The following is a 27,601-nucleotide window of genomic DNA, read 5'->3' on the forward strand; positions in this document are numbered from 1 at the left end:
GCTTTGTATATAACAAAAGAAGAAAGTGTCGTTATTGCCAGAGACAGTGTTTACTAGGGTGGGGAAAAATGATCGATTTTCCGGAACCAAGTTTTTTTGGTTTCTTTTGGGGCCCCACACAACCCTAAACTTACCGGGAGTCGATTGGTTTTGTCTCCGCTTGGCGCATTGCATTTAAATTTTGTATGAAAATGTATATGGGAAAACCCACTTTTATGCATTTACCTTTCTAGAAAGCTCAATATTGCTCTAACGATGCACTACATTATGTTAAAATATAGTATTTTAGTTGCCGAACAACGTTGCAGAAGACACTGAAGAGCTAGAATGTCCCTAGGAAGAGCTATAGCTGTTCAAAGTTGAGTATGTCGATTTAAATGCAGAAAATCTTGTTTTCTTCCAACATTACCAATGCAGCGGTGTCAGTAGGATTCCCATCAGACCTAACCCTAATCAGACCTCAGTAACCTGTGGTAACGAGTTTATACACTCAACTGGATCAAGCAAACAAATTTAGGTCAATATTCTAGGCGTAGAAAGTATCTACAACGTGTTTCAAAGGTTACTTCTGATGGAAATCTGACTGATGCGGTACACTGGCAGTGTTGGCAGAAAAAATGATTTGCAACATAAATTTCGACATACTCAACTTTGAACAGCTCCAGTATTTTTTTGGGACACCCTAGCTCTTTAGTGTCTTCGGCCAAGTTGTTAGGCATCAAAAAACCTACAATTTGAAGTTATGAAACCTATGGTTTGAGCTTTTTAGAATGGAAAATGCATAAAAGTTGGTTTTTCCATACAAATCTTCATATAAATTTGAAATGCAATGCGCCAAGCGGAGACAAAACCAATCGACTTCCTATAAATTTAGGATTGTTTGGGGCCCCAAATAGAAAAAAAAACTTGGTTCTGGCTTTCTGCTATCAAGTTTCGTTTTTTCCATATAACGATTCCCCACCCTAGTGTTTACCTTTGCATCTCTAACGACTGGGACGAAAAGGAAGGTACTCTTGTCACCATGGCAAGTAACGGTTATTTTATGCTTTTATTCATTCCTCTACGCTTAATTACTCTACTGCTCTTCTTTACCGACCCTTGTTAGCTGTTCCTGCCAAGTCGCAATGGTCGGAAAATCGAGATTTTTGGCCAAAATTATTTTTTTGGTGTCAAATTGTTAGTTTTCTACTGTAGATGATTATCATTTGAGAAAAGTTTTGTAGTGGCAAGGGCTTGTCCATAAACCACGTAATTTGAGGCAAATCTTATTATTTTTCGAAATAATAAAAAAAATCTTCAGTGTATACAAACGAGTAATTTTACTAATTTTACGTTTTCTCGATGTGTTTTAGACCAAATTCGATGAATTTCGTTGATAAATCACCCTAAAATTCAAAATTCACAGAAAAAATGAAAATCTTTTAATCATCTTTTTCTAGAAAAACGCAAATTTTCCGCAAACTTTTAACATTGATTCTTAAAGAGCACAAGCAGGGTTTTCAGGCACACTACCAGGAGCTGTGCTTACACGTGCTTACATTTAATGATTTTAAAGGTCAAAATTATGAATATTTCGCATATTTTCTACGTGGCCTGCGGTAGAATCTGTAGGGTTAAAATCAATTACTCTTTCAAGTTTATGAAGCTTATATAACAATATCGCACGCTTAGCCTTGGGGCTAATAGCGGTCTCGATCAACTAGATTATAGTTGAAGGAATTCGTTATCGATATTGTTTTTGGCACATTTTGCATGTGTAGGATAAGTACAACGATACACCGTGCCCCAGTGGTGAGTCGAGAAAATTTCAAGCTCGAAAAGTTCATTGACTCGATCGGGAATCGAACCCGATATCACAACCGTGTGGGGGAGCTAGCCGACCGACATCGTTAACCACAGAGTCACGGGGACCACTTATATAATAAGCTTCTAATTGTATGTAACATAGCATAACAGCTTCAGTAAGATTTTATATATTCCAACATATTCAGTAAACCTTGTCGTGAACCGATTGTGACTTTGAACTTTCGTGTCGTAGGCCTTTCCTGACCAAAGCTTCGCTCCATTGCTGCTGCTGCTGGATAGACATCAGTAGCGTCCCACGCTTTTCGTTTTTTTTCGCTGCATCCTGGTTGTCGGGTTTCCTCGCTGGCAAAGAAGCAGATTTCGGCTTCTTTGCTTTCTCGCCGCTTCCCATCGCCAAAGATCGTCCTTGGTTCTTCTCCATGGTGTGGTGCCGTTGAAATTCGTCACAAGAATGAGCCCCAGTAAGGCTAACACACGCTTATATAGCATTCCCCGCTTGCTTCATCACATGAACGAATATTTTCCCCTCAACAAGAATTCCCCTCAAACGAATGACAGTCCTATTAGAATATAATATTCCACTTGAACTTGCAAAGAGAACGGAAAGAGGATTTCTTTTTAGGGGAGTAAATGCTTACGTGTAATATCCTGTTTTATTTTCATTCATTTAGTTTATTTATTATTTTTTTATTACTCCTGTGTTCTTGTCTCCCACATTCCCCGCTAACTCTACTCTCAACAAAAAACTGTGTACAAAAATTCGTCATTAAAGCGTGTTGGTTTTTTTAAATTTTCTCGTTTTCGTAAAACTCTTGAATTTGAGTTTTGCTTCGTTGATGGAACCGCAAAAAAATCGGTATTACCAGGCAGTTTGAACTCTGTTCTTGAAGTGTCCTCCTTTTCTTCTATTCCGTAAGGGTTCTCCAAAAGCTCATTATATCCATCATCTGAACTGTCTGTTGATAGCGGAACTTTTCTAACGTCCTGGACATTTCTGGAATATTGTACTCCTCCACTATTAACAATAACAACTCTTGCACCCTCTCTTGCTACCACAGTGAAACGGTCGTTAGAGAATGTTGGATCAACCTTAGATTTTTTCTGTTGAGCCATAAACACTACATCGCCGACGACGATATCAGATTCCTTTGCTCCTCTAACTTTATCTGCGTAGCGTTTGCTAGTTAGCTTTGCTAAACTATCTCGTTCTTGTATGTCCATTCTATCTAATTGTTTACTTTCCGAATTACTCCAAAGGCTAGGGAAAGTACCACGGTACTTCCAACCAACTAACAACTCAAAAGGTGTTATATTGAGACGTGAATGAGGTATAACAGTATTATGATGATGAACGTATCGGTACAGTGCAAGTTTCCAGTCTTCCCCTTCGATTTTTGATGCAGCAACTGCTTTAATTATGCTTTGGTTCTGTCGTTCCACAATTCCGTTTGTCTGAGGACAAAGCGGAATTGATTTCCGGACTCTTATACCTTTGTTTTCCCAAAATTCGATAAACGCTGCACTTTGGAATGGAGGTCCATTGTCGCTTTGAAGAATGGCTGGGCACCCCCATGTTTGAAATATTTGACTCAAAGCTTTGTTAGTAGAAAAAGCATCCGTTTGGCTCATTTCAACAAGCGATAGATATCGTGAATAAGTATCGACTACCACCAAAAATGTACCAGCTCCCGGAATAGTTAGAAAATCTATTTGAATGATTTCCCAAGGAGATTCTGGTAACACTCTACTAGATAACGGTAAAGGAGGGTTTTTGCGGGCCAACATAGCGCACGTTTCACAGTTTTTAACAAAATGAATCACGTCAGTCGACATTCCGGGCCACCAAAAAAAGCCACGCATGATTCGTTTCATTGCCGTCTCTCCGACGTGTCCTCCGTGGGCCGATGTCATTGCCTTTTTCCTGAGCGCTCTGGGCAGTACTGTTCTATCGCTTTTGAATATAAGATGCCCCAAAATATAAAGTTCTTTCTTTTGTGCTTCGAATTTACGTAAAGACTCCGGCCATTTATTAGATTCAACCGCTTCCTTCACTTCTAGTAGTTCACTATCATTTTCAGTTGCCTTCTCAATTTCGTCCAATGAAATCTCCATGCAACCAGAATCTAGCATGTAAAGAAAGTTATTGGAATCATCGTCTTCAAACGGAACTGCTTCTTGTGTCACACAAACTAATCTTGAGAGCGCGTCAGCTACATTTTGATCTCCTGGTATTCGTTTGATAGTAAAATTATAGGGCTGGAGCCTAAGTGCCCAAGATTCAGCTCGAGAAACGGCCCTTTTACCGAGGCGGTGGTTAGTACTGAATATGAATTCGTTCGCTTCAGAGTCGGTTCGTATGATGAATGATCGTCCCAAAAGGTAGTACGAAAAGCGCTCAACCGCCCATACTACCGCTAAGGCCTCTTTCTGGGTTTGTGGATAGCGTTGTTCAGTGATTGTAAGTGTTTTTGAAGCGCAAGCAATAATTCGAGGTTCTGCTGTTTTGTTGTATTGTATAATCACTGCGCCCAAAGCAGCTGGTGAAGCGTCCACGAATAGCTCAAGTGTGTCTTCAATACTATAGTAGCCTAACCGTTTGATAACGTCTAGCGCATTGTTACGCAAGAATTCAAATTCCGCTTCCTCTTCAGTTGACCAGTAGAATTGGTTAGATTTAGCCAGAGTTCTGAGTCGTTCTGTTTTATCCGCCCGATTCATTATAAATTTATCAGTAAATGTAATAAGACCTAAGAAGCTCTTAACCTCTGAACAGTTAGTAGGTCTTCTGAAGCTCCTAATAGCATCTCTTTTATCTGTTTCGACCATCCATCCTTCAGGTGTAAGTATAAACCCCAAAAATTTAACAGACTGGCTGCCGAAAACGCATTTCGCTTCATTGAGTTGGACGTTATGGCTACGGAGACGCGAGAGCACTGCAGCGAGGTTGGAGTCGTGTTCTTCTTTGGTCTTTCCATAGACCAATATGTCGTCCAAATAATTTTTAGTCCCTTTACAACCATCCAAGATAATTTTTTCCAACGATTCTTGGAAAATATCCGGGGCATTGGATAACCCAAACGGAAGTCTTACGCAACGGAATACACCAAATTCAGTGTAAAAATTAGTGAGGGGACGCGATTCAGCATCGAGCTCAATGTGATAGAATGCGTTTGAAAGATCAATCGTTGAAAACCAACACGCACCATTCAATTCCGCTAGAATTGTGTCAAGAGTCGGCATCACAAATGGAGTCCTGAATATGTACTCGTTAGGTCCTCTCAAGTCAATAACAAGCCGGAAGTCATCCTTACCCTTCGGTACGATGAGAACCGATGAGCAGAAGGAATTTTCCATGTTACCGCATACAGGTTCGATGATTTCTGCTGAAACTAATTGATCGAGCCTTTTCTGGACTAAAGGTTTCATAGCGGGAGGAATGTTGGTAAAAATGTTTCTACACGGGGCGATATCTCTATTATAACTTATTTTCACTGCCGGAATATTAAATTTTGGAAACGGTATACTTCCATTGACAAATGAGATTTCCGCTGATCGAGAACTCGAACCCATAAGAACTCTATCTGTTGAAACTGGAACATTCAATCCGAGCATAAGTATACTATATCTTGTGGCTGTTGGTCTACCTATAAGAGCTTGTTTCTCGTCAACCACATAAAATTTTTCCATTAAAACTGGTCTATCCTCCGAAACGTAGAGGTATGCTTCAAATGTAGCTTTTACTGCAATCTCCCCGGTTGAAGCATAAGCTCTGAGAGATCTATCTGCTTTTTTCTGTAAATTGAACACCCTCTCAGCATACTTTGCATCACTGAGCAGTATTTGGAATAGCTCCTCAGTAAAGGTATTGACTTGAGCACCGGAGTCAATCAAAAACACACATTGCAGTTCTGCAACTTTCGCCATTATTATCCCTTCGTCGTTAGGCTTCATAGTGGATAACACGTTAACAGACAGTTTTTGTTCGATCTGTAATATGTGAACATTTTAGTAGTTGACTCTAGAACTATATATATTTTGCAATCCAGATGAAATGGTTGAACTCGTTTAGCTTTCTTTCTGTCTAAGATATAAAAATCGTTCTATAAGCTAACATCCATATATTTATTTGCGATAGTCAAATTATAACTTGTTGAAAAAAAAAACATTAGGAGGCAACCATGTTATCTAGCCTTTAATATTAAACTTCTGGTTCTTTACTTACATTCTCGGAAATATTCGTTTCTAACTCCATTTTCTCTACAGCAGCTACAATTTGAGAACTCTTCTCTGTTTCCTCTAATATCCGATTTCCTGTGATCTGTCTTTGTGTCGAGACACGGCAAACCTTTTGGAAGTGGCCCACTTTACCACAAATTCTGCACATTTTGTCTATAGCTGGGCAATCCGATGAAAAGTGGTATACATTACCACATCTCCAACATTTCCCTTCTCGAAAATTGGAGCTCGTTCCACGTTGTCCCGATCCCTGGCGCTGATTATTACGCCACCCAGCTTGATCCATATACCGCGAGTTGTTGGAAGATCGAAATCCAGTTGACGTCTGCTGAGCATTTCTCTTCTGCTGATACGGATGAAATCGATTGCGAGACGATTGATTCCGAGGATAGTCTGCTCTGACAGGAGCGATAACGGTCGGCTCTGACTGCAAGTGTTTTTTTTCTAAAATATTCTTCGTTCAAGCGGATCGTCTCTATTTCACGTACGTTATCCACTAAATCAGTAACAGACCCTCCTCTGTTTAGTATTTTCAGTGCTGCAGTACGAACCTCACGATTTTGTGCCTGCCCCGCGATTGTACCTATTATTTCTTCGGTCTCCTTACATTCGTTAAATTCACAAAGCCTGGCTAAATTTGTAACTTTGTTGACAAATTGCAAATCTGATTCGTCTGGTTTTTGTGTGATCAAAGTGAGTTTTCGCCGCTGCAGCATAATATCCGAACTCGACCCAAAATATACTTTTAAACGGTGCATCGCGTTGGAAAAAGGTTTATTTTCCTCGCTGGGGGAATCTTCTGTAGACTTTGTGTTTTTAAAAATTCCGAGCAACCGGGAGCCAGCTTTAACCCGAAATAGTATAAACTGAGTCGCTTCATCTTCGATTCCTGCCAGCTTCATCGAATCTATCAAGAGGTCTTTCCATGTATCAAACGACTGTCTAGTAATTTCACCGTCGTTTGTCAACGGAACGCATTCTGGAACATTTAATGAAGACACGGAAAGTTGATTCACCGATGTTACAAATCGGGATTCTTCGGGATTGAGTAAAATTTCGGTGCGTTGGGTACTCGATGACCTCGGTGCTTGGCCACTAAAGTCGACACTTCCCTCATCGTTAGTGTTGTTCGCCTTTTCCATGCTCGCTTTCAATGCTTCGTTTTGTGCACGCTCTTGCTTCAGAGCCTGTTCCAATGCTAGCATACGAGTTTTTGTATCCTCCAGTTCTTTTAATAAATTTTCCACATCTTTAGATTTCTTTGACGCTTCTTTCTTCGTCATTTTTTCTTTTGGAGGTTTGTTTCTGAAAGATAAAACAGTTTCAACAGAATGTTTATGCCCATTACAAAAAAAAATTAAATCAGCTGATATTATTATTGGTTGATGAGAAATTTATCTTCTTCATCACTTCAACAAAAAAATGTCTTTGATGAGAACCTCTTTATTCATCCAACTTTATCTATCGTCAATACACTTGACCGCTTCTTTATCGGTACAAGCAAAAACAAAATCATTCTTCATCGCCCTTCCGTCGAAAAAATCAAAATCAAAATATGTATGGCACCTTTCTATTAGTCCATGCAATTTTCTCTCCATCGTTCTTCCATCAACAAGCTTTTGTGAAGAACATGCGTCCAAAACCGGTTTTTCATCGGTTCATGCAACAATCATCATGCTAATCGCTCTTCCGTCGATAAAATACCAAAAATGACACAATATGTATTCTCTAAATTGCATCAGCGCTTACAACTTTTCTCTTCATCGTCCTTCCGTCGAGAAGATTACTTTTTTCCTTACATATGTTTGTGTAAAACCGCCATACCATCGGTTTATACCAGAACTATCACTCTTCATCGCCCTTCCGTCGAGAAGAAAAAAACTATACCGTCTTTCCATAGGTCTAAACAATAATTATTTTAACTTCTACTCTACGCCCTTCCGTCGAGAGAGAAAAAATACAAAATATGCTTACGCTTCACCGCCCTTCCGTCGGTTGAAGCTGTTGCACAAATGCACACTAGACCGTCTTTCCATCGGTCCAAACAATAATTATTCTAACTTCTACTCATCGCCCTTCCGTCGAGAGAGAAAAAATACAAAATATGCTTACGCTTCACCGCCCTTCCGTCGGTTGAAGCTGTTGCACAAAATGCACACCTTATCGTTTTTCTCGAAAAAAAAACACAATTTCAAACTTACCGTGTGGGAACGTGATCTGCGCCATTGTCGTGAACCGATTGTGACTTTGAACTTTCGTGTCGTAGGCCTTTCCTGACCAAAGCTTCGCTCCATTGCTGCTGCTGCTGGATAGACATCAGTAGCGTCCCACGCTTTTCGTTTTTTTTTCGCTGCATCCTGGTTGTCGGGTTTCCTCGCTGGCAAAGAAGCAGATTTCGGCTTCTTTGCTTTCTCGCCGCTTCCCATCGCCAAAGATCGTCCTTGGTTCTTCTCCATGGTGTGGTGCCGTTGAAATTCGTCACAAGAATGAGCCCCAGTAAGGCTAACACACGCTTATATAGCATTCCCCGCTTGCTTCATCACATGAACGAATATTTTCCCCTCAACAAGAATTCCCCTCAAACGAATGACAGTCCTATTAGAATATAATATTCCACTTCAACTTGCAAAGAGAACGGAAAGAGGATTTCTTTTTAGGGGAGTAAATGCTTACGTGTAATATCCTGTTTTATTTTCATTCATTTAGTTTATTTATTATTTTTTTATTACTCCTGTGTTCTTGTCTCCCACAAACCTCTTTCCCTTAATTTTTGAGAAAGGTAACTTTGAAGGCGTTTTTCAATATTAACTGCGCTATGTATCAATATTTGATTGAGAAATGACGAAAATATAGATCAAAAACTACAAATGATGTGCTCAAAACATCCTGAATAGGAAATTCGCATTTTGGCACTTTTAGCCACTCCTTAATAATCATCTTATGTGCAAGTATCGGCAATTACAATTGCCTGGAGAGGTTTATATATTTCATTCAACTATGTGTTGGGCCTGATTTTTTTAATTTTAAGCGTGAAGGAAGGGTCAATGTGGGGAATGGAAGGGAGCCTGAGAATAAATGCATGAGTATAAGTATCTCTGACACCGAACGGTCTGATTCTACTGAGATTTAAATTCATTCGCTCTGTAATCTTAAGACTACGAGCTCCTCTCAGTTATAAGATGCCAGATATTATTTTGCCACAAACTAGGTTAAGAGGGTGGACAGAAAATATTGGACGGAACAGATTTTTTTCATAGTTTAATTTGGCAACTTACAGTAATTTCACAACTGACTCTGATTACCAGAGAATTTTTCATGAATCAATCAAAATCAATCCTATAGTTGCAAGTTATAGCGAAACTGGGGGGCTCAATTCGGATAACACTGGTTGGTTAACAGCCCGAGGTGAATTCCCCTCTGCGCGTTTGTACGTGAACGGAGGTCAGGTTGTGTCACATCACAATAAAGATACTCTCTCGTAGCTTTTTAGCAGGCATAATCTGTATGATTTTCACATCATTTAATCATCGTTTCTCATAGTAATAGTGGGTGGTCTCTGTTACAGCCGATTACCGCTTAATTAGATGCTTTGAAATAAGCATTATATTTTATATACCGATTTCCGATGAATTCCAACCATTCAATTTGTAAATTTGCCACCTATTCAAAGCTTTTAGGGTAAATTATATAATTTATTTAGACGCTGTAAAATAACAATAAATGCTTACTTGGACTAACAGGCGTTAATCAATGTTTTCCTAATAGATTAGAATTTAAAATTGTTCGCCAGATTTACCAGGAAAATTTGCTACAATATCTTTGTACGAATGTGGAAATGGTTTTTTTGAGAAAACTAAGATTACAATGATGTTTCATCGGTGGTTACCAGGGCTGTCATTCGCACACTCATTGCGCTCAGTGTGTAAATTTTACGTCAAGGCACAACGAAAACGGTACCTACACATTTTGACAACCAACTGGCACAAAGAGAAAGAGCGAAAACGAAATGACTATGAAAGATATCAGCAAGTGAGAAATATTTCAAGAGAGGGAGAACGGAACAACACTTAGTGCTGCTTTTTGTGACACATTGCGTGAGAACAAAGAGCTTCAGTTTCAGCAGTTTGCGTTGCGTTGCGGGTAGAAAAAATAGCAGAGAAAAGGAACCAAGAAAGGACCATACACATTTTTGAGAATTCATTTAAACACGATTCTCAATGGCGTGGACGTGTTTCTTAGGACGCACGTCTAGACATGTTTCTGTCCCGGTATTCGTATACAATCGCTACATGCATTCACTACTCATACCGTTCATTAGGGTGATAATGACTTGTATGAAAAAAAAATTGTCCCTCGTCGCATTTAGAAGTTCGTTCAGTCGAAAAGTGAAACTTTAACCGATCGATTTTTTCATATGTTGTTTTTGGATAACACCAGATCTCGATGTTTCATGCATTTTTAAGACATTAGGCATCAGAATTTTTTGATATTCACAAATTTATGAACTATTTGTGCATTTTTTTCATTGGTCACAAAATAATGCTTTCGTGTTCCCGAAGTCAGATTAAGCTGAAGTTTAGTATGGGAACTTTTTTCGAAGACGAAACTATTGAGCCCTACTTCTAAACGAAATTCGAAAAGTTGATTTTTATTGCTACCCTTGTTCATGTACGAGACATATTGCGGCTATCTCCGGGAAGAAACCATTTTTAGTTTTGAAACAAAACCCATTGAGCAGCACTGGAAATTAGCTCCTTAATTATTTCAGTAGGAGTCAAATTAAGTGCAAAAACCAAAAAAAATTAATACAATAATCGTTCGTTTGTCAAATCCGATAATCATTGCCCCAAGCAACACACAAAGTAAGACACAATGTGTGGTGTCGCTCATTTTGGCAAATGCCCAAAGTGTACTCAGTCGTAGTTTTTTGGTGCGAAAGAAATACAAAAGATCGAATGGGGAGAAGAGAACACAAACGAAATACTGGGAGTGGCACGCACGGTTTGATGGCAAATGTGTTGTGTATAAATTTGTGCGGTTCTGTCTGCACTGAGGTGAATTCCAGCCCTGGTGGTTACTTAGGAAAATTCTACAAAATTAAGAATGTTTCCCATGAAACGCTTTCAGGGGCAATTCGCAGAAAAACAGCGGGTTTGTTTCGACTCTTCAAAGACATACGAGGTCACACTTGTTGTTATTGTAATTACTTCCACTTTTTTCCTGTCAAGCTTTTACCTTTCTATAGTACTCCGTTGAAGTTCGACGCAAACAACTTTCCAAAAGTCAAAACTAAGCGTTCGTTCGTGACAGGAAATTCGTCTTGTGAAATCCACTGCACTAACTCGGATTCTTTCTGGCTCGTCGGAGAAGGACCAGTCTCGTGCTTTTTCGTACCATTCCCAAACCTAATTATGGAGTGAGGAATATTGTATTGCTTACAAGCCATCTTAATTGGAACACAGTCTTTTATCGCTTAAAGGCACTGACTAATGTCCGGCTTGGTGTACTCTTTGCAGGTTGACATAATTTAACATTTTTTCCATAATTATTTCACCGTGTATTACAGGTATTACAGAACCAATTCGAGGATGACAGAAACTACGCACTGCACAATAACCGTTGAAATTCGCTTGGTTGCCTTTCGTTTGTGCACTCCTATGACGGATGACACCTAAAAACTTGTGATTTTTAAAAAAAAAAATGGTAAATGAAGTTAAAGAATAACTGACTTATTTTTTATAAATATACATTCATTATGAGCGAAAGAAATATGCTGAATATTTGAGAAAGGTCCGTTACCGGCCTTCCGACGAAGCTTTTTTATGATGCCGGAACAAGAGTGGTGCACGTCCTTTACGTCAGCTTTTCGATTGCATCTCTTGATTCTACCTATCAACTGTTTGCAGTTCATTGATCTCCAGTTATGTTTGCACCGAAGAAACTTTTAATCCCAAACAAATTTCCGATTATTCGACACTGAGGTAGATTCGTTGGATTGCGTGTTTGCCATACAAATGAAGTCGAGTTGTAATTCAGGAAAGTTTGACTTTTTTTTGACGTATTGTGATGATGTTTTATCTGGTCAGAACACATACCTTTCTTCGGTTTGGTGTTTTTGAAGAAATGGAATTAAACTTTTGCTCAAACATTCGTTTTGGTATACTTGTTGATTGCTAGCCAAACCACCAGGTTTGAACTATGATTTCAACAGGAAAGAAAAAGTCCTTTTTTGTCCACTCGAACTGTACAATACGCTCACGGAATGCTATTTGTTTCGACGCCATTTTGAGAGAGAAATTACATATACCTACTCTTATTTCTCTCCCAGCATTTCTGTAGTGGAGTAAGAGAGCCTCAAAAGAATTCTAAATTTTTAGTTGCCACCCGTTAGTCAGTGAAAAGTAGGGATGTCCAAAATTATCAAGCGTTGATTTTTCTTTTTTTTTTCCTTAGTTGACCCTATGAATATTCAATGTTATGTTTCATATAAATTTCTATATTCTGTTTGTTAAATATATTCATTATTTTTGTTATAAACCAAGAAATACAAAATTAATCCATCTAGCGGTGAGACCCAGCCTTGCTCTTTCGAACTTATTATTTGTTTAAATAGATTTACATGAATCCTTCAATTAATAGAAGAAAAAAAAACACCTTGATAATTTCTGCAGCACATATTTTTCACTCTAAATAACGAATTTCTGGTAGTCGAAAGCATAACTATACCGAACATTTTGGAAGTAACGTGAAATAAATATGTTCTAAATATATGATGCGATTTTTTTTGTTCCTGGTATAATCGAAACGTCACATATATAGGTCGGATTATATGTCATATTAGATTCAACTTTTTTTAGTAGAAAAATTTTCCTTGATGAACAACAGCCTAAAAAGACCAAATAATTTTCAATATGAGAATTTATGGAACAGTATGATACCCAGAGGCCAAAAATCAACTTCAGACGCCGTTTTAAATTTTTGGATAGTAGTTTCCAGTTTCATTAACCGATGTGCGTTTTTCAAGAACCGAGATAATGCTTAGAGGCCGGGAATCAAGTTCATACTTCATTTTCAAATGCAATTTTGCGACTTATGGTTTCTGGAAACAACTGCCAAATTCAACCCAATAAAGGTATATTCACTCTTTGGGTTCTAGAATATTGATGTTGTATCTGAAGCAATAATTGAAGTATAAAATGTGAAATTGGATTTGTAGTCACGGGCAATACCAAAAGCGTTCAAATAGTAGGTACAATATATTTTGATCAATCAATTTCGTTTCTTTTCATAACTTTTGAACCACGTATCAAATTGTTATGGAATTTGTTATTTGTACGTTTGAGAGACAGTCCGTAGTTATGTTCAAATAAGTCGTGTAATCTTTGAATCAATAGACTTTCGTCGATTTCAGAATTTATTGCACAACGGTTGAAATAAAAGTCTGATTCAAATTAAATGAAATGGCAACCAAACCTTTCACTTGACACTGAGATTGTGGAAATTAGTTCAGCCATCTTTGGGAAAACGAATGAATTTGCAAAATCATCGGAACATGTTTCTTTTCACAACTTTTGAACCACATGCCTAATCATTATAAACCCGATCAGTAAGACAAAACAAAAATATAATAGAGGCTGTTAGTTTGTTATGTGAAAAACCTTTCAGGTTGTGTTTTAAATTTGATACCGTTAGGTGTTAAAATAACAGAAATCATAACAAAAAATATTCTACTAATGTCAAACCCATATCAAACTTTGTTACTAGCGTATCAGCTTTCTAACAAAATTAGATAGCATATAGAACACTATAATAACAACCATTGTTATAAACAACAGGTTTGATAAAGACGAAAAAAATGTCAGATTTGTCTCAGAACAACATCATTTCCGGATTTGTGTTTATAACTCTTTCAGATACAATTTTGTTATCAAAAGCATATGGGAAAATACAAAATCGTATCAAATTATGTAATTTGTATCTCGTGTTGATAGAGTTTTGTAATCATTCAGTTATGCTCTTCTGATCGGGAAGTTCTTTAGTTAACCCTTAACTAGTCCGTTAATTTGATATCAATATTGTTTGAATCGGTTGTGTGGTTTGTGAGATAATGAAGTTTCGTGATTTTCACATTTTGATACATTACAGACAAAGTCTATAGTACACGTTCCTTTCCATAACTTTTGAACCACATGTTCAATCTTTATAAAATTCAAAAGTTAAGGATATTTTAGGTAGCCCGTTCTTTTAAAACCAATTCTGTTCAAATAGGTTTTGTAGCTTTTTAGTTAATGATGTTTCGTGATTTTTACATTTTGATTCATAACCTCTGAACTAAAAATCTTATTACAATGAAATTTGATAGGGTCTTATGGGGCAATAAGATCTTTCATTTGCAATTAACTTCATGAAAATCGGTCCAGCCATCTCTGAGAAAAGTGAGTGAGAATAAAATTCTGCACATACACACACATACAGAAAATGCTCAGCTCGTCGAACTGAGTCGAGTGATATATGCGATTCAGCCCTTTGGAGCCCTTTATATCTTCAGTTTTGCAAGTGATTGCTATACCTTTCTAGGAGAATGGCAAAAAACTAATCCGTCAATTTCATAAAGATTGATATCAAAATAAAGGACGCATGAATTTTAAAAATCCGATTACAATAAAATTCAATAGGGTCTTATGGGACCAACAACAAGACCTTTCATTTGTAATTAATTTCATAAAAATCGATCCAGCCATCTCTGGGAAAAGTGAGTGAGAATAAAAATCTGCACATTCACACACATACAAAAAATGCTCAGCTCGTCGAGCTGAGTCGAGTGATATATGCCATTCGGCCCTTTGGAGCACTTTTATGCTTTCGGTTTTGCACCTTTCTAGGAGAAAGGCTGTTATGTTTTGCCTATCTTAGCGGAGAATTACAGTGGTCAACAACTGTTTAAAACAGGTTCGGGGTGATTGAAATATCCAGAATTTCCTCGATTAGAAGAGAAAAAGATAGTAAACAAAGTTATGTACTTATGGTTGTATTTCACCTTATGCATTCTAAGTATTTCGTCTCAATACGCAGGTGGCTCCTAAAGCTGCTTAAAATATGTTCCCCACCTTAGTTATTCAACCATTCCTATGAATTTTGGTGCCTCTAGCCATTACCATAACGCGTCAACTCACGTGAGAGTGTCTCTGAATATCTCTGAGAAAATGCTAATGGCTAGGAACACCAAAATTCACAGGAATGCTTAAATAGTGGGCTGTCCCAAAAAAAATCGATGTTGAAAAAGTCAAGGTGCTCAGCCCTAAATTGAAAGATAATGTTATTTATAGCATTTTTATAGAACATTTCGGCTTTCTGAAAAATCGTTTTCAGGTTGCCCAAACGTGATTTATGGAAAAATGACTTTTTCAAGCTACAAAACCACTCTTTTGCACTTTTTTCAAATCTGTTCGATTCCTAAATTTTTCCATATATTTTTTTATTTTTTTGCGGTTGTTTTTGAATATTTTGCATGGTTTGGTTCAGCATTGCATTCAATTATTTGACACACAGAGCCCATTGAACATCACAAAAAAGTGAATTTTTCTCATAATTTTAAGATAAAACCCTTCAAAACACATATAAAAAAAAATTTGTGATCAAGAACTGAAATTTTTACTGCAAAGCAGGATTCAAGACGAAAATTTACATGAAAAAAGATCCTTGATCTTATCGGGGGGCTGAGATATTGGCGTTTTTACATGTGATGATGTCAAAAATGCCATTAAAGCTCAATATCTCCATTGCACAGTGTTTTATTTTGCCGTTTGTGCGTATAATTTCCTAAATAGTGATTCAAATGATGATTATAGCCATAAGATATGTTCGGAGAAGTTTCGGGATATCCAAAAATGCATCTTTTAATGTAGAAAGATGGGTGATCAATCCACCTATGAGTAAGATAAAAAATTTACTTTTTAATCAGAATAAGATAGATGCAAGGTGTCTTCGACAAAGTTTTAGGTTATTTTAAAACAAGAAACTTTACCAAAGACATCATGTTTCTACCACTTACGTATTACGAGTAACATTGAGTTTTCTATTAGAAGGTACTAAAATTCACAATTTCCGTTATAACTTTTTTCGCAGATTTTTCCGCATTTTCCAACCTTCTACTAAGTTATCAGCCATCCAAAAATGCATTTGTTTTCTGAACATTGTTATATTTTATCTCCTAAAATATAACAATTATTTAACTTATTTGTTAAAATGCATAGTTTTCCATCGCATAGAAAAATGCCAATTTCTCAGCTCCCCGATAAGATATCAAGTATCATTTTCCATGTAAATTTTTGTCTTAAGTCCCGCTTTGCAATGAAAATTTCAGATCTTGATCACGAAAATTTTTTATATGTGTTTTGAAGGGTTTTATCTTAAAATTATGAGAAAAATTTTTTTTTTGTGATGTTTATTGGGCTCTGGGAGTCACAAAACTGAATGCAATGCTGACCTGAACCATGCAAAATATTCAAAAACAACCCCACAAAAATAAAAAAATATATGGAAAAATTAAGGAATCGAACCGAATTGAAAAAAGTGCAAAAGAGTGGGTTTGTAGCTTAAAAAAGTCATTTTTCCATAAATCACGTTTGGGCAACCTGAAAACATTTTCTTAAAAAGCTATAAAAGCTATGCTATAAATAACATTATCTTTCAATTTAGGGCTGAGCACCTTGACTTTTTCAACATCGATTTTTTTGGGACACCCTAGAATAGCTATATTCTTTCATTTTTTCCGGTTCGAGCTTATAGAGTGCCCCTGTGTTGACCAGTGTTACATACTCCCTTTTAGTAAATTGTTCTCGAGTCTTTTTTTTTTCCCACGGAAAATACTCAGTTTGCTGGGAGAGTCGAATACGTATGCAAAGTTGCATTTAAATAAAAAATGCTCGATTAAATTTTTGCTTATTTCCAGATTGTTTGGCATGGTTTTGCTCTGTAGCGAAAATACGAAAATGTGCTTATAATGTTACTACCATTAGATTAAAAAAAATTAATTTTTTTCGTGGTATATTACTTGACACATCTTTTCAATAATCTAATCACCAGCTCGCTTCTATAGCTGAGAACAGGATCCTATAGTACAAAGCCGTACGAGCTCTCACTTTTTTTGAATTCATGTATTGTCGCTTTCTCTAAAAAGATCTTGAACAAAAATGTCACAATCAATAGGAGATGTATTTCTTGACCCATTCCATATTATAATAAGCATATCTTTTGAATTGCCAAGCAGTGAAAAAATATGAACTTATAATCGATTGGAAAAGCAGCGGCTAACCGAGCACAAACTCGCTTTCTGTACGTGATGTTTATATTTTAGATCCATGTTGTAAGTGTCTCTGCTTTTTTCAAGTTATGTCATTTTCCTAGTTTCGCAAAGTACAAAGGATTTTTTTCAATGGAGCTCTCAACCACGCAACAAAATACGTTGTATCACTTCTATTTCAAGCAGTAAATGTGGAGCTGACGATTGAAAAATGTACTAACTGAGGAAATAGTTAATTAGAAATTTACCAAAAATATAGTCCAGCAGTTGAAACTCGAACCCACAACTTCAAATCTCCGGTCAGATGCGTTTTCTATATTTATTTCCCCAGTTAGTACATTTTTCAATCGTCAGCTCCACATTTACTGCTTAAAATAGAAATAAAAATAGCTTGACTTGCATTATAGTCATTGGAAATGAGAAAGATAAATATTTCATGACGGACTAACACGTCAAGATGTTGCCGCTGGTAGAGACGGCAACAGGCTGGCGCTTTTTGATCTCTTACTGATGCAGTAAACCCCACTGCGACGTGAGAGTTACGAAACAACAGCCACCCACCAAACAATATTCTATACTGAGTGAATGATGACGTGCGATAAAGTGTGCAAGCGATACAAAATAGCTATTTAGCGAGGCCGACTTATACGTCTTGCGGTGGTGTAATCGGAAACGCATCTGACCGGAGAATAGAAGTTGTGGGTTCGAGTCCCGCCTGCTGGACTATATTTTTCGTAAACTTCTAATTAACTTTTTTCCCAGTTAGTACATTTTTCAATTGTCAGCTCCACATTTACGGCTTGAAATAAAAATAAAAAAAACTTGACTTGCATTATAGTCATTAAAAATAAGAAAAATATACGTTGTATTACACTTACCACTTAAAAAAGTAGCATTGGTGTGTCAATACGGTCAAATGCTTTGCTAAAGTCTGTGTAAAGAACATTCGTTATTTGTTGTATTCATTGAATTATCGACAAATTCGAGTAGATTGGTGAATGTTGTGCGTCCTTTGAAAAAACCGTGTTTTTGTCTGTTATTTTGATGTAAACAAATCTTTTGGAGTTGATAATTGCTTAGAAAGTTTGGGAAAGCAAAAGATAATAGTGGTTCTACGATGCGTGTTGCATATTAAAGTTGTGCGGCTGGGGAACAACAAAGAGATAATTGTAACGCTGAGAGAGATAATACACGCAAAAGTTGGAGGGTGCGAAATCAGTACAAGATTGTGCGTTTTTAGCGCATTTATGTTGGGCATAACGCAAATCATGCTCTTAACTCTGCTACGCAGCTCCAAACTACTGCACTAAAAAAGTTTCAACTGGTGTTAGTACCGTCATGTTGATTTGTACTGGTATTGATAATGTTTTTCAGAAGGGTGCTCGCGTTGAAACAGTGCAACCAGCAATCAATACTGATAATTTGAGTACTGACTAGATTAATGAAAATATTAATTGATCGGTCATTTGAAAACATCATTGCATCATTAATAATTAGGAGGACATTAAGTTTGTTCAAAACATTTTGCATTCATACACACAAAAGTTGAAGTTGTACAATCGTTGTGTCTTCCCGATTCGCACAAATGTTGCACAGAGATCGCACAACAAATGTGTGAAACGCATAACGCAACAGTTGTACTGCGAATACATTGACATAGAATGAAATCAGAATATGTATCACTTTATTTCTCACATCGAGTGTATTAGTGACTGCTACTCATGGAGCAGTGCAAGCAGCAAACAACAACTTGTGAACTCACTAGATTTAAATTGCTATAATACTCGATCGATTTATCTCGATAAAAAGTACCATTGAATGATTTGCAAAAAAAAAACGAAACAAAATTCTGTTCACAACATTTTGTAATCAACGCTAGCTTCACCGCAAAACCCTCCATTCCACAAAGCCACAAAAGCGTTGCTGATTTTTTATGGCAACACTTGTAAATTGTGAATAATTATTATTTGTCATTCTGTGCACGCGCTTTTTTCTCAAGCGACGCATACAATTTGCAGGTTGCTCTTTCGCTTCTCTTTCGGTTCGGATTGCGACGCGCAAGGCGATATCACGTTGCTTCACAAAATGAGCGAGACACCTGGCTGTACATACTTGATACCAGTGTTGTTAGTCTCACTCATACTGTCGGTGCGTGCTTGCTGCTATTCAGAAGAATGCATGAAGAAGAAAAAGTATCTCGAAAGCGTGTGTGCAAAAGACTTGAAAAGCGTAGCATATGTCTCGTCCTCAAGCAGAAAGGAGGAGAATGGTTTTGCTTCTCGCTCGCTTTGCAATGCTGCTTGATACCAGTTGAAACTGTTTAGGTGTAGTAGTTTGGCGCTGCCAAATACATTGGAAAAACGCTAGAGCATTAATTGCGTTATGCCCAACACGTAATCATTGTACAATTTACAATTTTGTACTGGTTTCGCACCATCCAACTTTTGCGTGTATATGACTCTGGTTTTATTCATATACATATGATTCCACGTTACTGACACCCGCGTCACTAAGTTGTGTGGGGAAACATGAATCGCTGAAGGTTGTTTTGGCTGTAGAGTATTATAAGAAATGAGCAAGTCGTTCATAAGAACCAGCGCAAGAAAATGAAGCACGATTGTTCGAGCGCCCCAAAATGATCGTTCGCCCGAAACTGAAGTTTACCGGAACATCACGATTCTCGGGTATATGATATTTATTCTGATTTCAATCTATGTCGATGTATTCTCAGTACAACTGTTGCGTTATGCATTTCGCACATTTATTGTGCGATTTCAAAGCAAAATTTGTGCGAATCGGAACGACACATTGATTATACAAGATTTGAAGTTCTACGTGTAGTGTCGCATATGACAGCTGTGCGGCTGGAGCTAGCAAAATTCTGTTCGTGCTGACGTTGGCTGATGGCAAACAAGAGAATAGAGTATTGAACCCTGCTGCGAAGTCAAATTTTCCGTTGAATGCAGTGTAATACTATTCTAAAACGAATTAATTTTTGTTTGAAATAGACCTGTGCGCCGACCATATCATCGGCGGCGGCGGCGTAGAAAAAATTTTACCTCGGCGGCGGTCAGCGCGCCGGCGTGACGCCGTTGGTATTTTTCGGTGGCGGCGGCGTGTACCGGCGTGACACTAATAACCACTTCCAAAATATTGCGTATAATGTGTACACTCTCGTGTTCGGTTTTTCCATTTCAACATGAATAAATGAAAATATGTTCATCCGGGTTGACAGGATGCCAAAAAAAGAAATAAGAATGGTTAAGAATCAAGTAGACAAACAATTTAACAACCACCAAAAAAATTACTATCGGCGTGATAAAAATTTCCTCGGTGGCGCGCCGACCCAAAATCATCGGCGGCGGCGAGCGCAAAAGTGTCGGCGGCGGCGGCGCGGCGTGGCGGCGCACAGGACTAGTTTGAAACCGGATTAGTTTTGTATATATTGCTCTTTATGCACAGTAAATCGAATTGTAGTGAACGTATCTGTAACGGATTTTGACCACAGTTGTAATTTGATAAAAATCATTCACTAACGTCTGCCAAATATATTCATAAACTTGAAAAATGCATTCATTCAGTTATCGCAGCGGTTTTCAACCTGGGGTACGCGTACCCCTGGGGGTACTCGAAAGCCTTCAGGGGGTACGCGAAAGAAAAATCAGTAATGGCGGACAAAGCAATTTTTCTCTATAATACTTCATTTGTTGATCAATCTAGCCCCTAAAACATGACTGTAGCAATCAAACAAGCTACAGTTTGATTTGGAACCTTAACTAGACTACCACAATATGATCTACCATTACTTTCTCCCACTCGGCAAGAACATTCCAAGCCAGGGGGTACAATCGTCATGAAAAATATCGCCAAGGGGTACGCGGACAAAAAAAGGTTGAGAACCGCTGAGTTATCGCAATAAGGGGGGACCCTACCCTAGGAGGTCGAAAAATCATGAATTTTCAAATTTTTTTTGGCTGTCTAGAGTTAAGTGAAGTTTTTGGCTATTTTGGCTATTGATTAAGGTATATTTGAAGATGTATTTTCCATGTCGCGAATGTAAATATAGTGAGTATTAAACTATTGACAGCTGGGAACGTGGATGCTCTCTCTAAATCAGTACCTAACTGGTGGTAAGTTTTTCTCAGCTTCTAGTAGACCGATCGGGCTGAAATTTTTTTTCAGTGTATAGAAACATATTATCTATCTTGTTACGTAGCCGTTTTTGAAAATTCCAAAAATTGCCAAAATGGCGGCCATTTTGGTAAAAAAATTGTTTTTTTTTTTCATGAAAAATCACTATTTAAAAAATCATAAAACATTGAATAAGTCAGATATCAAAAAAACGGCTACGTAACAAGTTAGATAATCCATTTTTACATGTTAAAAAAAAATTCAGCAAAATCGGTTCAGTAGATGCTGAGAAAAATATACCACCAGTTGAAAAAACATGGTTTCGAGAGAAACGCTGCTTACAGCGTAATCCTCACTATATTTGTATCCAGAACGTGCAAAATATATCTTCAAATATACCTTAATCAATAGCCACAATATCCGAACACATCACTCTACTCTAAGCATCCGAAAAAAAAAATACGAAAATTTATTATTTTTCGACTTTCCAGAGTAGGGTCTCCCCTAAATTCGTCATGATTAGATGTAGGACTAGGGTTTGCAATCCCGGGAACAATGTCCCGGGAATTAACTTTTCCCGAGATTCCCGGATCCCGGGAACAGAATCATTGATTCCCGGGATCCCGGGATTCCCGAGCTCCTCGAAAAATTTTCCATACCCCATATTCCCGGGAATATTGCAAATCCTATATAGGACATCCGCACTGACATAATGACATGTTTTGTATTGTCTGGTTTTTGCTTCAGAGGGATTTAAAACACATTATAATCTTACTTCGTGTTGTTTATTTTAGACGTATGTTTTAAGTGGATCCGCCTTTTTCAAGTTGTGTTATTGTCCCAGTTTCGAGATGCAAAGATATTTCATTTCGTATTTAATACGAATATACGAAATATGAGTCTCATATCATGGAAAGCATCAGAGATAGAGCTCATAGTCACGAACACCCTTGTAGTGAAACTTTTTCAGAGACGCAGTTCTACTTCAAAACTTTGGTTATCACTGATATGTTCGATATATTTGTTCAATATAAAATTCAAATATAAATTTTTCCCTTAACTTTCGTAATACAGATGAAACTATAATAATCAAACACTCATATCTAGATTTAAAATGAAAACTTACCTTCGGTTGATCCAAACCCGGATATCAACTCTCACCAATTGTAAGTTTTTTTTTCTAGCCTTTGGCGGCTTACTGCTTATGATGCAAACCACTTTTCATTAATTTAACATTACGTAAACACCGAAACGTGATGCGGTTAGTTAAACGTGCACATACCGAGGGGAATTCCAACGTTTTACAAAATGGTTTTACTTAATGTGTACTGCATCCTCGCCAATTGCATAGTAAAATCATTCGTCAAGCAAAATAAAAAAAAAATAATGGTTCTGTTTCACTACAAAATCAAAAGCCGATACGTGATTTACCGCCAGGCTTCGAAATGGTCACGGTAGAACCACTTTTCACTGCGATAATCGTCTTCTTCTTCCTCTGACACTACCAAGGCTCGCTGTCTGAATACATTCTTGAACAAACATGTCAAATGAGTATCGCCATCACGACGTTATTTTTCTCAAACGTATTTTGACATTTTTTCTAGAAATGAGAATTACGGACGTTGAATGCGTGTATTCTGTAAATTATTTATATCATTGATCTTGTAATAATATTTCTCAACATAAATGAACGAAGTGGACAGAAATTGGCCGAAATAAAATCGCTAAACGATTGACAGTGTGCATCTCTTTGATACGCGAGTGTCGTTTGACTTTCCTTTTCTTTCTGTGAGCTGAGCGGCGATGGTTTGGTTATTTTACATTTACGAGCAAAAGCCGACTGTGACGCACGCTAAGGAAGCGAGATCAAATGAAAATGGTGACCGTTTACAAGCCTGTTTACCGCATCTCCGCGGCATAATGATGGACTCAGTTACTGGTGTGCGTGGTAGGTGGAAAACCTGAAACCGGGGACAATTATTTATGAATCCATAAATTATCACGAATCGCATACTGGCGGATTGCGGTTTGTCCGTTAGTAGATATGTTATTCCACAGTAGAACCGGTAACGAGCTAACCTATGCAATATATTAGATGAAAAGATTGCACGACTACCGTATATGTCAAGATTGTGACACATCGTCAGAGGCTTTCCGACTCGTTGGAGTGTAGCATAATTAATTTCTCCACAAGTTCTGCACTAGTAATGCTGTTGCTGCACCTGTCAGTATAGTAACACTAGTGCAAATTCTCACCGTGACGTCCTGTCATACATTTCAATTACTGTTCCCGTAATTGTGTGTCAACTATGATGAAGAGTTGATCGGCGCGTATCGGACTGGAACATGTTATTATTCCATCTCGTGCACTACGCTCGCACTATGTCAAAAAGTTGCATAATTTAAAATGGTTCGCTGAGAATGTGAGTGGGTTTTATAAACGCTCGTAGCAGTTTCCATTTTTTATAGTGCTATATATTTTAATTTGTTCTAAACAGACCAGAAAGATTTTTATTTCCGGAACAATTTAACTTGATGGCCAATACAAACCTTCTGAGATCAGTTTCGAACTATGAAAGACAATGTACCTAAAGCTTTCTCGGGTTATACGTTCACAGTATACAATCTTGCCCGAGACTGTCATCTTCTTCTATTTTGTGCGCAAATTATTCAATTTATGACCTAACTTTCCCAGATTAAAAGTTTCTCCTTCGTTCGAGTCGACGCCAGTCTGCTGCGGGAAACTAACACAGCAAATCCAGTGCTCCACCTGTCCCGATAGCAAATATTCATCACTCCATTCGTAGTTTCTCGTTGGTGTCAACTTTCCGCTCAGATGCAGCTTCATTCGTTTACCGTTTGCCACAGTGTTCATTAGTGAATTGGAGAAAAGGATATATAGCGCGGGGCTAATTAAAAGATTTTAAGTCGGAAAGATCGCCAGGCAACAAGAAGGTAACTGCGAAATGCTAAGCCGTTACTCAACAACCTACGTGTTGCCGCCGCCGTGCTGCAATATAATGGATTGAAAGCAACTTTTCTCAGCGTGGAAAGTTTGAATCCGGGCAATTTAGAAGACGCTGCAAGTCTTTATAATAATAGTAGCGATTTACTCGTTTGTCTCCCACAATGTGACAGGAAACTTTTTAATATGTATAAAAACTTATGCATGGAGCGTTTAATTGAGGAATTACATTGTGCATTGCTGCACAGTAACAATTAGCTTGCATTAACAGACAAAGCTTTCTCAAGAGTAAAACGCGTTCGAAAGTAAATTTCACGATGCTATCACGTAACTATGAGCTCAATAGCCAAACGAACGGCAAACCTATTGAACAACTTTGTAAAACAATGAAAAGCGAGCAAACAACTCCGTGGTCTGTAGAGTGCAAACAAGTGCAATAGAGCAAGAAATCTCGAATACTCAAAACATCCATTTAAATGCCCTATTTCACCAACGCGCCATTATCGGCTTTTCCACCTAGTGCCTACGAAACGTTTTCAGCGCGAGCCCTGGAATCTGCTTCCAACAACTTAAGTGCCATTAACGAATCGAAACAAAAACAAAAAACGCAAATACCTACAATCGAACTCAATACGGAGTCTCAAGCTCGGACTACGAACATTCCGCTGAAACGGCTGTTATTGTGGAATTTGTAGAGAAAAATGAATGAGGAAAACTTTCTGTTCAATTGGCATTGCGTGTTGCTTAGTTTTCACTAGCGCTCGGTGCTCGAAGGACCATCACTCCAGCTGGTAGTAGTTAGTTTTGATGTTGTAACAGAAGGGAACTTTACCGGTATAGCATTATCAGAGCTGAAGCACTGTTTTCTCAACCACCTCCCGTCACCTAGCGGACTGTGCTGCGCTTTCACTGGCCCCCCATCAGGCAACAGCATCCACTATGGCCTAGATTGGCTGATTCCCTTACTAATAGGTTCTCGAAGAAATCGTGTACAGTGCAAACGTAGAGTAGAAATTGAAATTTAATAGGCTCTGCCACTAACTTTGCCTCTCGACATAGCAATAAGGAAACGACAACGAAGAAAAACTTTTCCCTCCACTGCAGTGAAGCTTGAAACGCACTCAACTATAGGGGAAGCGATTTCAAGGAGTCTGCCATTAAAACATGGTGCTGACAAAGTTCTATTTTGTCCAACGTGTAATAATCGCACCTTGGCTGTAGCTGATTGGTAGCGATACTATCACTGTGCTGTTATACTTGCTACTTGTTTAAAAGAAACATCGTTCGTAAGTTGGTCCATGCTTAACTATTTTTCTTTTTGCAGAATGAAAAATACAAGCTACGGAGCAACTGGTGTACAATGTTAAACAAACTGGTTGGGAACTCTTTTTTCGATTTCAATCGGTTTATTATTGATATCTAGCTATTGTATCAAATCAAGTTTTGGTAACAGATTTACAATTGTGGATTGAATTTAATGTAATGAAAAAAAAAAAAAAAGAAATGATACCTTGAAATTAGAAAAATCAAATCCTATTAGAATTTTCTTGTGTCTTCGTAATACCAAAGAGAGTTCATTAATTGATTAAGTGAAGAAGATAATATGTTTGTGACAAATCTGATGCGAGTAAAACTTTGTTTGTATATTGGCCAATTGTTTAACACTCATAATTTTTCGACGTAAGCACAGAACAGATATGCAACTTCGAACAAAACTCTGCATCAAATCGGTGCCCAAGCTTTCGCATTCATTTTTTGCTGTTCCATCCTACATTGATTTTACAGTGCATCGTTCGATCAGTTCGCTCCAATAGTTTGAGCATGCACCAAAAAATTATTTTTTTGCTTCAATGACCAGGCAAAATGGTGATCTTGAATAGTTGAATCCATTAAAATCAAGTTAAGACAGGACCGCATTCAAGAGATTTTTAAAGCGGAAATTCAGCAACAATTCACAATCAACGTCAATAGAACAAATTAAACTAAAAACCTTTCAATCATTCAAACATTGTTTAACAAATTTTCTTGAATCGTACACCTCGCGACTGTTGAAACTATTTTAACCTGTTAGTTGATTAACTTGAATATTTTCGTTGGACTTGGAAACTGAATTTCGCGACCAACGACAATATTTTTTTCTCGTACCGTTTTTTATACCTAACATTGCAAGTAATGCATATCAGACGCGCTATACACAGCACTCTTTACGATATAAGGTACAATGTAAAAAAATGATTGTCGGTAGTCAAGATATTCAGTTTTCAACTTGGGCAACAATGAAATTCATTAAAAATATATCTACATAAAAACCGTTACACGTATGCGGGTGGTACTGTGCGATTATCATGAAAAGGCACCCTCGCTATACCAGTACCGGGGAGAACAAAGAATTTTCTCGGCGAAAAAGCGGCGAGCGCTTATACAGTCCTTTTGTTGAATGAATGGAATATAAGCGTAATGAAATTTCGAGTGTAAAATGCATTCTCTCCACCGCTAGATGTCGATACTTAAAATAAAGAGATTTTGTCTCATTTTTGGTTCTTTAGTTGAACAGATGTGACGTAAGCGTAAATCAATGGTTTTTTGCCTCAAGCATAAATTAAAAGATTCAAAAAATTACCGCTTTGTTGTTCAAAGAGTCGGGAATAAATGAATGATTTTTTAAAATCCACATTTCATTATTTGTAACAAATATATTGATATACTGTCAAGCAGGTATTAACATTTGCTGTTTTTGTTGCGGATTTTATTTCATGCAAATAAAATACGTACTAAAAATAGTGAATATTCGCTTTGTCTAATGCATGTTTTATACATACACAATAACTAAATGCGTGAAAAATAGTTATGGTAAATTTTATATTCGTCTAAAACGATTTAAAAAGTTCTAAGTTTGTATATGTATTTCAAAAGTTTGTTGTAAAAATTTTTGGGGTTCGTGTATTAGGGTGGCAATGAAAATCGACTTTTAGAATTTTGTTTAGAAGTAGTGCTCAAAAGTTTCGTCTTGCGGAATAAGCCTCATCGCAAAATTTCAGCTCAATCGGACTTTGGAAACACGTGCCTCAAAGCGGTCAAAGTGTCACTTTTTTGATCAACGAAAAAAATGCACAGGAATCGTAGATATCGAATTTTTTTTTTGTGCCAAATGTCATAGAAAT

General features: G+C 37.5%; 1 protein-coding gene across 1 annotated transcript; it reads right to left on the minus strand.

Annotated features, from left to right (window-relative positions):
- Positions 1–4,919: 4,919 nt before the first annotated feature.
- On the minus strand, positions 4,920–7,333 carry LOC129732939 (uncharacterized). Its single transcript, XM_055694412.1, has 2 exons — positions 6,029–7,333; positions 4,920–5,793 (listed from the first exon to the last, which is right to left on the minus strand). Exon 1 carries the CDS (start codon positions 7,323–7,325, stop codon positions 6,306–6,308), a length of 1,020 nt encoding a protein of 339 aa, XP_055550387.1. The 5' UTR covers positions 7,326–7,333; the 3' UTR covers positions 4,920–5,793; positions 6,029–6,305.
- Positions 7,334–27,601: the final 20,268 nt, after the last annotated feature.

Source organism: Wyeomyia smithii, chromosome 3 (genome assembly GCF_029784165.1).
Source record: "Wyeomyia smithii strain HCP4-BCI-WySm-NY-G18 chromosome 3, ASM2978416v1, whole genome shotgun sequence".
In the NCBI taxonomy this organism is placed as follows: domain Eukaryota; kingdom Metazoa; phylum Arthropoda; class Insecta; order Diptera; family Culicidae; genus Wyeomyia; species Wyeomyia smithii.

Excerpts from the sequence above, each read along its gene's own strand:
- LOC129732939 (XM_055694412.1), bottom strand. The coding sequence starts at position 7,325 with ATGACGAAGAAAGAAGCGTCAAAGAAATCTAAAGATGTGGAAAATTTA.